Source organism: Podarcis muralis, chromosome 1, assembly GCF_964188315.1.
Source record: "Podarcis muralis chromosome 1, rPodMur119.hap1.1, whole genome shotgun sequence".
NCBI classification, from domain to species: domain Eukaryota; kingdom Metazoa; phylum Chordata; class Lepidosauria; order Squamata; family Lacertidae; genus Podarcis; species Podarcis muralis.
Genome location: NC_135655.1, coordinates 41,722,566 through 41,736,511, shown reverse-complemented (window position 1 = coordinate 41,736,511; position 13,946 = coordinate 41,722,566). Strand labels below are relative to the sequence as shown.

General features: G+C 41.6%; 1 protein-coding gene across 1 annotated transcript in view; it reads left to right on the top strand.

Moving 5' to 3' along the window:
* Positions 1-11,921, top strand: part of GPR176 (G protein-coupled receptor 176) — a 32,862-nt gene extending 20,941 nt beyond the window's left edge. The window contains exons 2-3 of the mRNA XM_028722223.2: positions 4,490-4,742; positions 6,948-11,921. Of these exons, the coding sequence (XP_028578056.2) occupies positions 4,490-4,742; positions 6,948-8,058 (1,364 nt within the window). The 3' untranslated portion in view covers positions 8,059-11,921. The remainder of the gene's footprint in view (positions 1-4,489; positions 4,743-6,947) is intronic.
* Positions 11,922-13,946: the final 2,025 nt, after the last annotated feature.

Sequence of the window (13,946 nt, the reverse complement as noted above, 5' to 3'; positions counted from 1 at the left end):
TTTGCGGCTCCCAGTTTTTTCCCCTTCGGTCCAAGTGGCTCTTTTTGTCTTAAAGCTTGCAGACCCCTGTCTTAGTGTGACATGTGAACTAAGTTATGGTGTCTTCATCACTTCGTTTTCTCATTTGGTGTGCTTATTTGAGATGGTAAAGTTGTGAGATTACAGCATCTCATTTTCACATTTAGAAACATGTCTCTGAAACATTCCAGAGTGAAAATCATTAGTGATCCCATCAAATAAACCCATCTGACATGGTATCAATTTTCAGAGGAGGAAGTTTTCAGGGAAGCATATGAACTACTTGCTCACGTGAAAAGGATCTGGCAAAACCACTATTCAAGGATATTATCACTCAAATGTAAACACATGAATCAGCTTTAAGGGAATAATATCTGTTATAGAATAAACTTAACAGCGCGTTGTATCTTAACTCTGTGGAACAAGGTAAAAAGGTAAAGGGACCGGTAAACATATCCAATTATTTCAGGAGACAGCGATTCAATATTACAAGTCACAGATAATATAGTTGCAGTACACATAAGAGATGAAAAACATACTCAAGTAAATTGTACCGCTATGGGTCAGAAATAGAGGAAGAATATTGGATTAATGTGACTCGTAGGACAAAAGGCAAGTTGAACTCGATCCACATCAATGTAAACAAGAACCCCGTTGAGTCACAGCACAATCCTGTGTGCCAGCAAAAGGGGAACCTGGCAGAAGTTGGAGTGGATGTTAATAAGCCTCTACTAATTCAGTAGTTGGAATGTGGAACATTCTTTGGGGTGTTCTTGTAAGGATTGGTACAAAACAAATTAACTTTCCAGGTTCACAGAGGGGAGCCTATTGAATGCACTTTGAGTCAGGGTAGTAGAGACTTTTCAAAAAAAGATCTGTGCCAGTTGTTAATTGTTGATATTATTCTAAGTTGACTGGCAACAGAATCTGGGCCAGAACAGAGATTTTATTGAGGGGAAATGCCAAATTTGCCTCTAGATTACCCTCAACGTCATTTTATTGTGTAATTAGCAAGCTTATTGGGATTTTAAAAGTTAATACTAAGCACATTTTAACGGGGCGGGGGGAGCAAGATGTTCGTCAGGACCCCAGCATACAGGGACATGTGGAAAATGCCATTGGTGGCAATTGTTACTCCCCCTTCACTAAGCTAATTGACATGGGGCAGGGGATTTTTTGTAGAAAGTGACCTGGTGACAGAAGGCTTAACTGTCCCACCCCCACCCAGCACTGCAGTCCCAGTAAAAATCTAACCATATACAATAGTCATACCTTGGGTTATGAACGCTGTGGGTTGCACGTTTTCAGGTTGCGGACCATGCTGAACCTGGAAGTACCGGAACGGGTTACTTTCGGGTTTCGGTGCTCTCGCATGCGCAGAAGCGCCGAATTGTGTCACGCGCGTGTGCAGACGCGGCGCTGCGGGTTGCGAATGTGCCTCCTGCACAGATCACCTTCGCAACCCGGGGTATGACTATATATACTAACCCTGGCATGGTTCCTAACCATGCAGTGGAAGTAACATCTAGTTTGACCCTTAGAAAAATTAGAAGAACATTTAAGAATTTATTTTATAATTTTTATTACAAAGTAAATGCATCGATACCAAGCCATACATAAAGAATAATATAAAGAAAAAGAAAAAAAATAAAGAAAAGAAAAGAAAAGAATGCAAAGAAAAGTAGAGTAAAAGAATAAAGAAAAGTATATTTCTATACAATAAACACTTTTTACAAAATAATAATAGTAATAGACTTCCATCACTCTCACAACACTTCCTTTCACATTTCACATTTTATCTGTTTTACAGTATTATTTTCATCTTAATACAGTATATAGATATGTATAGTATTTTTCGCTCCACAAGACGCACTTTTTTCCTCTTAAAATCTAAGGGGAAATGTCCGTGCGTCTTATGGAGTGAATGTGTGGTCCCTGGGGCTGGGGGGGGGGGACCCCGCTGCTCCTCGATCTGCCTTTTGGGGCTGGCGGGGGGGAAAGCTGGGCTTCCCCCGCCAGCCCCGACAAGCTCCTGAGCAGCTCTGGGGTAGCCCGCGAAGCCTCCGCAGGGCAGCAGGGAGCCTTCATCCCACTGCCCTGGGGAGGCTTCGTGCGACTATCTCTGGCTTTTGAGGGAGGTCCCACAAAAGCCCCCAAGAGCCACATATTTTTTTTCTTGAATTCCCCCACCCCCAAAAAGTAGGTGCGCCTTATGGTCGGGTGCGTCCTATAGAGCGAAAAATACGATATATGTGTTTCGCCTTTTCCATTTTAGACACATTTTGGAGAAAGTCTTTTGGTAGTTCTGTAAAACCTCCTTCTCTAAGATGGATGCTTTATTATCAAACCCTTTTAACGTCTTATCTTTTTCAAAGGTCGCCCTAAGCTGGTAATATTCTAGCCAATTTATCCCTAGTTGTTTGAGGTTGGCAGGAGCAGGGAGCGAGCAACGGGAGCTCACCCCGTTGCGGGGATTCGAACCACCGGCCTTCTGATCGGCAAGTCCTAGGCTCTGTGGTTTAACCCACAGTGCCACCCGCGTCCCAATAGTTTGCTTACTGCTGTATTAATGGTAAAATTAAAGTAATCTTCTGTAGTGGATGATGTTGAAGGATGAAGACTGTTGTCTGACTGAAGATACGAAAGCATATCTTTGAAGGTTTGAAGCCAGATAAATGGAACATTACAATAAGGGTTATGGTAGAAACAGAGATTTTTGTTTAGCAATAAATATGATGGATTTTGGATGTATGTTTATATTGTTAGAATTGAACATTAACTCCCAAAAGCTATTGGGGGGATATAAGTGTTGTGTACTGAAAATTGTGTTGCTTTAACATTGATTTATGCACAAAGCCAAATAAAGGACTATCTGCAGTGTATAGGATTGGAGAGATAGTCATAAAGATATTGTTACTTGAGGGAATCTTTCAGTAAAATGTTAATCTTGCAACATCACCATTGATTGAGTGAATATGCTTTTAAACCACACTTCATCCCTTAGGAAACAAAATGTTAATAATGAAAAAACTGAGGGCCCACAGCTCATAAAAGTGGCTGTCCTCTGCAGAAAACTACGTGGTTCAGATTACCATAATTGACCTTATTTCAGTATGAGCCACAATATGAACATGCAGCCAATGGGACTGTGTGTATTGGGGTCAGGGCTAGCTATCATGACCCCACAACCTCCTCTCACATGCTTGCAATGCACACCTTTTCTGTGCAGTTAATATGTGTGAATTTACTACTACAATACATCGTTCCCACTGTGCACATAGGATTCCTGCTTACTCTTGTTGTATGCAGAAAGTGATCCACAATCAGTTCAACATGTGCACATTACATTCAGCTCAAAAGATATTGCTGCATGTGCTAGGGGGGAAAAATCCAGTTTATGGCTATGTGAATTGGCTTTGGGGGGGGGGCAGTATTTTTCAGTTATTTAAAACTGCTTTTCAGCCATAGCTTCTTTCACAGTTTATTCGTGTTGAAATATGTTTTGACTAATTGATAGTAAGCCTTCTGCGCTATGAAAAATAAGTAGTGTTTGTTTTTAAGATGCTGTGAAATCTGATAGTGTCAATATCGCAGAGCTGATAATTACTGCCACCATTCCAACCACTTCTATAACCACCCAAACAGATGAAGATACTAGTAAAGATTTGAATAGCCAAAGTAATTCTGAGGCACCGTGAATATTGGACAGCCTTCGTGACTCATTGTGCCCCACCTTTAATACTGAACAGAGCTTTTTTCGGCCAGAACTCACCAGAACCCAGTTCCAGCACCTCTCAGGGGGGCGCCATTGCCATTATTAGAGAACAAGGGAGGTGTTCATGGTGAGTTCCAGCACCTCATTTTGTATAAAAATAGCACTGATACTGATATTTATCATAGTCGTGTACGTTAGAATTCAATGAGCAGAATAAATTCAGTTTAACAAGGGCCATGCCCTTAACAGATGCATTAATTAGTCAATATTGATATGGTGTGATAAACTATCCCATAGTTAGCTCCAGCTTCACTCTTGCCTTGTAGCTGGATGGCTGTCAATGGCAAGAGTAGTGGACCTGTGTCCCAAACTTCACTGGAATAGACACATGGAGTCCATGCAACTGAAACTACCATTCCACATTGCAAATGGAAACTGTGGGAAGATGATTACAGAGCATCTGAATTTATCTATTTACCTATGTCAAAAAAAATTAAAGCCTGCCCTTCTAGTTAGTGCTTTTGCACCACTCAAGGTGGTTAAGAACTACAGCTACAGTTAAACTACATTTAAAATTAAAAAATGGTAAGGAAGCTAGAAACAATGACCGTTTAAGAAAGAGCCTGCATAAGTGAATAAATTGTATGCTCAAATCTTATTCAAATATTTTAATATATAAATGTGTGTGTTTATATGTGTGTGCCTATTACGTGAGAGAGAATCTTTCATGGTTTAATTTTGTTTCCCTTTGTCCAGGAAACTTCATGGTCTTGTGGTCAACGTGCAGGATGTCAGTTTTTAAGTCGGTAACCAACCGGTTTATTAAGAACATGGCCTGCTCTGGGATCTGTGCCAGCCTAGTCTGTGTGCCTTTTGACATAGTCCTTGGTGCCAGTCCACACTGCTGCTGGTGGATCTACACCATGGTCTTCTGTAAGATCATAAAGTTCTTGCACAAAGTCTTCTGCTCAGTGACCATCCTTAGCTTTCCTGCCATTGCTCTGGATAGGTAAGACTGTGAAGTTACTCGTAAACTGACATTTACCACTTGCCCCTTGCGACAGATATAGGTTCTACATTGCTTGTTGCTTAATTGTGGGTTGCTGAAATGGTTCAACTGCCCTCTGCCTTCAGCGCTAAACATGTTTATTTTTTCTCTTTGGTCAAGTCGCTCAGAGCAACATTTTCACTTTGCAACCAACCTGTGAGCTGAGTTATTCTGAAAAAAATGACATACATTGGCTGGATTTTTAAGGTCTGGACAACTTAACCTGAATAGCTCTTTGATTTTATGGCCAAAAAGTTCAATTCTCAAGTATCCTTATTGCCAATGTATAAATTTATTTGTGTGTTCTTCCTGCCAGGGGAGCTGATTACACATTTTGAGGTCTTTTGGGGAGGTATGGCAGATTCTGACTCTCTCTATTACTTGAAATCCCTGCCACAATTTTAAATGTTATTCTAGTTGCTAGGCAGAAGTTCCATTTGGTAGATTTCTACTTTTAAGTTCAACAGTCTTTCTGTGGTAATCTGCACACGATCGATACTAGTTATGTAATTTTCTCCAGAATAATTTCATTTCTCTGGAAATAATTCTATAAACAAGTTAATCTGCAAAGATGATTTGCCCTATTTCCCCCTTGCTGTCCATGGTTTAAGAGCAAGTCTTTGGAATGAAGAACTTTGCTGACCACTGACTGGCTCATCCTTTGTATCAACAGTGTCCCGCTGACTTGTAAATTATAGTTTTATGATAGAAAAGAAACTCACTTAGGATCTGAGGAGAGGGAAGACTTTACTTACATCTAACATGCTAATGAGAGTAACAGACCTTACTATAAATTAGATCAGATTAATATTGGGTAGGTTAATTGGAGAGCCAGTGTGGTGTAGTGGTTAAGAGCAGTAGCCTCGTAATCTGGGGAACCAGGTTTGCGTCTCCGCTCCTCCACATGCAGCTGCTGGGTGACCTTGGGCCAGTCGCACTACTTTGAAGTCTCTCAGCCCCACTCACCTCACAGAGTGTTTGTTGTGGGGGAGGAAGGGAAAGGAGAATGTTAGCCGCTTTGAGACTCCTGAAGGGGAGTGAAAGGTGAGATATCAAATCCAAACTCCTCTCCTTCCTCTTCTTATTCCTATGGAGTGTGATATTTTGTAGTAAAGGAAGAAATCTAGCTGCAATTCAGTGGAGGATCTGGGATTTTATTGCTATGAAAAGAAAAATATATATAAAGAACCTCCGCTGGTTAAATGGGGTTAACCCGCCCTCCCAGAAAAGTACACAGGTCAGGGGAGAGGGGGATTGTTCTATCTGGCAAGCTAAAGTGCTTGCACCAATGGAACATTCATCATACTGCAAGGCTGAATTCTACCTATTGGCTTTATATTTTTTTACAAATGGTGCTGTCGTTGAATACAGAACCTTAAAAAAAACATAGTATGCTTTAGGGAAAAGATTTGATACTACTTGGATTAGATATTCTTTCATGGAAGACAGCAGTTGTACCACATCTAATTTGGCCTTTTCCATTGATGACATATTTTTATCAAAATAATGGGCAGGGCAATTGATTTCTGTAGGTAAAGAAAGAAAGAAAGAAAGAAAGAAAGAAAGAAAGAAAGAAAGAAAGAAAGAAAAAGACTAATTAACTTCTGTATAGGCATGTGTAAGACTGTGCTGTTGAAGATCTGGTGATAAATGATACCGTAAATTCCGGCATATAAGACAACTTTTTAACCCCGAAAAATCCTCTAAAAAGTCGGTCGTCTTATACGGCGGGTATGGGTTCGTTGGGCAGCGGCAGTAGGTGGCGGGCTTCGCGCCAGGAGGAAGCTGCCCAGCGATGCTAAGCCGGCTTCGCTGGGTGGCTTCCTCCCGGCGCGGAACGGAGCCCGCTGCCCACTGCCGCTGCCCAGCGAAGCTGCCGCGTATAAGACTGGGCATATAAGTCGCTTCCCCAAATTGGCAGCTGCCAATTGGGGGGGTGTCGTCTTATACGCCCAGTCACCTAATATGCCAGAATCTACGGTACTTTTATATCAAGGCAAGAAGCAATTTAAAATACAGGGCTAGTCAAGACCAAATCAGTGATTTAGATCACTCAAATTTAAGTCAATCTACCCAGGGATAGAGGGGAGGTAGGAAGAGTTGCAACTTTACTCTTTACATGCATTTGTTCATCTCTTACAGTCCCCTTTCCTTCTTTTTTTGTAGGTACTACTCAGTTTTGTATCCACTAGAAAGGAAGATATCGGATGCCAAATCCCGAGACCTGGTGATCTACATCTGGGCTCATGCAGTGATAGCCAGCATTCCTGTATTTGCTGTGACCAACGTACTGGATATTTATGCTATGTCCACTTGTACTGAGCCTTGGAGTTACTCCATTGGCCGCTTAGCATACGTCATTATTTACAACATTACCACTGTGATTGTGCCGGTGGCTGTGGTCTTTCTCTTTATGATCCTCATCCGCAGGGCACTGAGTGCCAGTCAGAAGAAAAAAGTCATCATAGCTGCCTTAAGAACCCCTCAAAACACTATCTCTATCCCTTACGCCTCTCAGAGAGAATCTGAACTTCATGCCATGCTGCTCTCCATGGTTATGGTTTTCATTTTCTGCAGTATCCCCTATATGACTTTGGTGATTTACCGCACTGTGCTCAATGCTTCTGATGCTTCTGTGTACTTGCTTCTCACTGCCATCTGGCTGCCCAAGATATCACTGCTAGCCAACCCTCTGCTCTTCCTGACTGTTAACAAGTCCGTACGGAAATGTTTGGTAGGGACAATGATGCAGTTGCACCGAAGGTATAGTCGGAGGAACACAGTCAGCTCCGGAGGCGCTGGGGACATCAGCCTGGAGCCTCACGTTCGTTCTGGTAGCCAGCTTCTGGAGATGTTTCACATTGGGCAGCAGCAGATTTTCAAGCCCACAGAGGATGAAGAAGAGAACGAAACCAAATCCATTGGCTCCAGTGGCTACCAGCAGAAGGAGATCCCCACAACCAGCTTAGACGTGGAGCAGACTTTGGTTCAGAGGCCTATGCCTCACGCCATTGCAGACTCGGCCGCGCAAGTGGCTCCAGCGATGCCAACAGAAGCCGAATTGTCCAATGAGAAGTATTCCATGCAGCTGGGCTTTGGACCCTTTGAGTTGCCTCCACAGTGGCTGTCAGAAAATCGGAACAGTAAGAAACGACTCCTGCCTCCTCTGGGGAATACGCCCGAGGAGCTAATCCAGACCAAACAGCCCAAGGGTAAAGCAGAAAGAAAAATTAGCAGGAACAATAAAGTCAGCATCTTCCCCAAGGTGGATTCCTAGTCCAAGCAGGAGTGCTCTGTGATGAGAGGCGGGACTGCCTTCTTGCATACATGTGATCCTATGGATCTTTGTTAGGTTGAAATTTAATAAAGGCTTATTTTTTGTGCCAATTTATGTAAAAGCAAAGCGAAAGCAAGTGTTCCTTAGGAATGGGTTTCGATACAAATATCTCGGCCTACCTGTTTCTTTATATTAATTTATATAGACTTGTTTAACTTCCAGGTAGGCGTTTTTGGACGCTTTCTGCCCCAAAGACTGCTTTCCACATTATACCGTGTTGTGATCTCCGGGACTGGCCAAATGCAGCAAGTCTTTATAATGTACACACAGAGACATTGGGGTCACTGTTCTGTGATTATGGAACTCGGGGGAAGGGAGCATAATAAATATGAAGCTCCCTTCCCTGGAGGTCCATATCTCTTTCTGCTCTTTCACAGAAGCACTGAGCTTCTTTTAGGAGCATTCCATGGCCTGTACAATTGGCATGGCTTCAAGTGGCCAGGAATAAACAAGGACCTGACCTTTCAATTATATTTTATAATTTAATGAGATTTTTCTTCCTCCTTGTTTTTTTTTTGTACATTTATCTTAAAAGTATTTTAAGCTGTTTCATGCTGTTCAGACAATTGTGGGCTAAATACAATCTTGGTTACTCTCTATGAAACACTTCCATTCAGGGGCTGACATTTAGTGGGCTGAGTATTGCAGGTTTTCAGCAAAAAAAAAAAGATTGGGGAGAAGCAACACCTTAACAGAGGTAAAATATACTAAGCACTTTCAACCACATGGAAAATGGCACAGCAAATGTTGAGAGTTTTTCTTCTTCTTCATGAAGTATTGGCCAATGTGACCCTTAATTTAAATTTATCACTGTGTTATAAAGATTCCTGTGATTTTTTTGTACAGCGTATTTTCTGTGCCTCCACAATGTAGCATGGTCAGTTCTTTGGTGAACTGGCACATAGGTAATGGTTGCTATTTGTCTGGCATGTACTGCATTCATAACAGGCTCTACGGTGCAAGTTTAACTTCTCAATTGTAACACACTTGCAGGTCCTCCATGGATTCCATCTAGAAAATGCTTCTTTGGTTGGGCTTATGAGCCTCACGCCATGTGGCTGTTCAGTTATCTGCTAAGTAATGGATGCATTTTGAATTCTAACTCTCTGCACACACTGATTCTTTTGCATGTGATTCTCCTTGTTTGATTTATCTGAAATTTCACCCACCTTCATTGGGTAGGGAAAGGAAAATGCAAAGTGGATTTCATTAACAATCTGAGTTTTGCTTTCAACCAATCAGGTATGCAAATAGAATATGCAAATACAAAGCAGAAGACCTTGGATAATTATTTGCACCATTGGAATCATATTTGCAAAATTGTAATATCTGTAGGGAAAGGTATCCAATGAAGTTTTTCCTCAGAGTTGATGCATTACAATGAATTGACCTCAGTTAGTCACACTCATTAATTTTAGTGGTTTACTCTGAATATGACAAACATTGGATACAACTCATTAACTGCACACACCCAAAGGTTTATAAGACCAGCATATTTACATATTTGAGCAGAACCTGCAGAAAGAACGAGAAGAATTTTCATCTCAAATGTGCATTTTTCAACAGTTTTGTGGCTATGAACTTACATGCCATTGTGAGGACAAATTTTGAATTCCATGAGTATAAAAGCATAGCATGCTATAAATAGCTGAACTGGTAGGTTAAGTTCTTGTTTAGGTAAGATTCCTGGGGGGTTGGGACAGATGACCCTTGCGGTCCCTTTCAACTCTACAATTCTACGATTCTGTGATTCTATCTCCTTTGAATTCCAAGAGCAATTTTCCTGATCGAGCAAAATAGATCTGCACACCAAAGCAGTCTTATCTGTGTGTAGCTGATGTGGCTACACATCTGGATGTTCAGCCATGTTGGAGTTGTTGGCTGTCTTTGGAAGTGTCTGGGGATGCACATCTGTATCTATAGCCACCTATTGTTATGTGTGGTAAGCTATAAGTGACCAGAAGTAAACTGGGCCACTTTCTTTTATTTGCCTCTTTTTTTTTCTTTTTTCTTTTTAAAAAAACGACTTCAAACATTAAGACCTCTTTTATTTCATTTTTCAAAATTCAAAACATGCTATATATAGTATATATACTAAATACGGATATATAGAATACTAGATTATAAAATATATTATTTCTACATATATATTCCCCTATACATACTATACATGAAGTAATATAATCATAATTCTATCAATAAATACTCTACAGCATAATATAAACAATCCTAATTTTTTCAGATCTGAATTCTCCCTTAATGTGCTATATCACCGAGTACCAATTACCTAGGGTTTCTTCATATTTTTCCTCTTGGGACCTTAACATCATATTTAATGTAACAAAACCTAACTTTTCCCATGCCTATCTAACTAGCTCAGTTTCCAGAATGTGGCAAACAAAATTCTAGCTAGGGTATGTACCGGTATACAATAACACCTACTTCTAAAAAGCCATAGGAATACAATTTTAATGTAATTTGGTAAACATGCTTAAGGATTCAAAGCTAAATCTATCCAAAAGATAATCTGCAATGGCTACAGCTGCCAATGAGCAGGAAGATGAGTGTTGTAGTTCAGCAACATTTAGATTGGCACAAGTTAGCCTCCCTTGCTTTAGAAGACCATTTTTTTTACCATTCTGCATTTCCACCTCAGGTGAGAAAAGTCACACTGAATTCCTGAAAAATTTAAAGAGAAAGTTCTCCATTAGCAGTTAGTGAATTACAGTGGTACCTCGCAAGACGGAAAACTCACTAGACGAAAGGGTTTTTGGTTTTTTGAGTTGCTTCGCAAGACGATTTTCCCTATGGGCTTGCTTCGCAAGACGGAAACGTCTTGCAAGTTTGTTTCCTTTTTCTTAACACCGTTAATACAGTTGCGACTTGACTTTGAGGAGCAACTCAGCCTTTTTTGAGGTTCTTGAAGACTTTGGTGATTTTTGAAGCTTTTCCAAAACTTTTCCGAAACCGTGCTTCGCAAGACGAAAAAAATCGCAAGACGAAAAAAATCGCGGAACGAATTAATTTCGTCTTGCGAGGCACCACTGTATACAAGATTACAAATGCCAAGGTGTCTCCCACCCACGTCATACCTGGGGAAAAGATAATCCCTACTCCTATTCTGTAAAATAAGTATACATCTAAGTATAGATATGTAAGCCATTCCTGACTAATGCAGTGATCAAACTTCACAATGTTAAACACTTCACAGATCAAAACCTGTCATAACAAGAAGAAACTTATGTGTCCAGGGCAGTCTCCTGTATACAGTATCATGAACGTTGGTTATTAGATGCTGCATCGTCTAATTCAGTCAGAAAACTAATATGAGTTGTCTGGCAAGCTGAAATGCTTATGCAGATGAAACAACTGGAGGTTGTTTCGCTTCCACACTGTGTCTGTTCCATGGTTTACTTTGCAAACAGACCCCTTCTTTTCCATAAACGTGGCCACTGTGGTTCTGCAAAAAGCACAACACTGATATCGTTTTTCAAGCCCTTGCATTCTGCACTAGAGTATTTTGTGCATGCTGAGCCACTGGGCGAGAATCTGCTTGTTTTCCTTGAATGGTGGGTTTGTCACAAGAACAAACATCTCTTTGCCACGTTTGAAAAAAACAACCATATCTGAGCGGCACAATCTTAAAGCAAGAGCGGGGGGAATATTACATAAGCATTACTTACGGCACACAGATATTCTTCCTCAAGTTTCAAATGGATCTACAGATTCTAAGGGATCTTAAGAATTTTTTCTAAATGTTACTGATAACAAACTTGCAATAAAATATGTAAATGCTTTATTAATACAGTGCTCTTTCCCTCTTTGTTTTGCCCCAGGCAGTTTTCTATCTAGAAAATGCATACAACTTCAGAATATGACCACTGATTTCACCATTGCCTCCCTTATCTTCATTTTTTTAGGAGTTTTAATAGATTTGCCCTGTCTGAATAAAGTGTAAGAACTCAATCCTGTAAATCTTTCCTTTCATCATCATCTGACGCTACAAACTGCCTGGCTGCCTCATTCAGTTGTGATTGATCTATCTGCAGTCTCAATGTTTAAGAATCCAACTGTCTTTATGGTTTTGCTAAGTGAAGACAACATTCTAGAGAAAACTTACTTCTGAATTCATATCCTTCACTAGAGATAGTTTCTACACTTGGTGAAGTAATCTCTTTCTACCTCCAGGTAAAAGGTAAAACCCCTGGATCAGGGGTCGGCAACCCGCGGCTCCGGAGCCGCATGTGGCTCTTTTACACCTTTGCCGTGGCTCCGGGGTGGATACTAGCGAGGGGAGGAGGCGCATTGTGCGCCCCGACACTCCCCACTGTGGCAGGCGCTGTACTGGCTGTGACGTCGTATGGGGGCGGTGTGTGCGTTAGTCACGCACCGTCCCGACGTCACCTTCCCGCCCGCCCGCTACATTGTAAGGGGCATGTACGCTGGTCACTGCATTGAAAGGGGGCATGTACGGTGGTCACTGTTTTGAAGGGGAGTGAAGAACACACACACAAAAAAAGGTAACTTGTTAATTTAATGTTTATTTCTACGAGGAGGAGTAATTCTGAGGGGTCAAACAAAGAAATAATAAAAATGACAAAAAAGTTATTTTTATAATGACGAATTTTGCAGCTCCCAGTTTTTTTTTCCTTCGGAAATGGGTCCAAGTGGCTCTTTTTGTCTTAAAGGTTGCAGACCCCTGCCCTGGATGATTAAGTCCAGTCAAAGGCGACTATGGAGTTGTGGCGCTCATCTCGCTTCAGGCTGAGTGAGCCAGCATTTGTCCACAGACAGCTTTCTGGGTCATGTGGCCAGCCTGTCTAAACCGCTTCTGGTGTAATGGAACACTATGACGGAAGCCAGAGCGCATGGAAATGCCATTTACCTTCCCACCGCAGTGGTACCTATTTATCTACTTGCACTGGTGTGCTTTCGAACTGCTAGGTTGGCAGGAGCAACGGAAGCTCACCCCGTTATTGGGATTCGAACTTCTTACCTTCCTGTTGGCAAGCCCAAGAGGCTCGGTGGTTTAGACCACAGCGTCACCCGCGTCCTAATAATATTGCATACTTAGCACAGTTAAATGAAAATAATTGCCAATATTTGGTCCCTAGTTGACCAGATTGCCATGTTCACAGCCCCAAAGCTGCAAGCACCACCAGACCTCACTGATACTGAACTCCCTTTATCCTCTTCTTAGAATCAAGTCGACTTCTTTGTCAAAAGCAATGCCATTGCTTCAGCTGCTCAGAATCACAGCAAGTCTAGGCGTCGGGAGATGTCACACCCACTGTGACTGCAATTAGCTTACTGGTTCTGCCTTGAGGAGTTCTATGGCGTCAAAACTAGGCAGCTGGGTGGAAAGGAGGCCTGCAGAACTCATTACAGAGGTGGGGGAACTTTTCTTACCACCCTACCTCTGGCATGCCAAATTTGACAGGTGGGCAGGACTGACATATTGTCAGCAACCTCTGCAGGTGAGGTGCATTACTTGTGGAGGCTTTCTGTGCAATAGGAAACAGACCACATATGGGGATCCTCCATTGTGTACAGTAGGCTTGCCCTGTATAAATTAACCCTCCACTAGGTGGTGAGTGGTAGGACACAAGCGATGGGAACACAATTTTTTGCGGTGGTGGTGGGGAGAACTAGGAATGGGAGAGTTTAGTTCATGTTTAAAGGTGGACCTACCTAATCAGCACTGTCCAGAACAATGGCAGAACCAAAATACAGCCATCGTTTGAAGCTCCTTTGAATTTTGCAATTCTAAATCATGTCTTCCAAAACTCACAGACTGAGGGGAAGTGTCCATAAAAATGCTCATATTT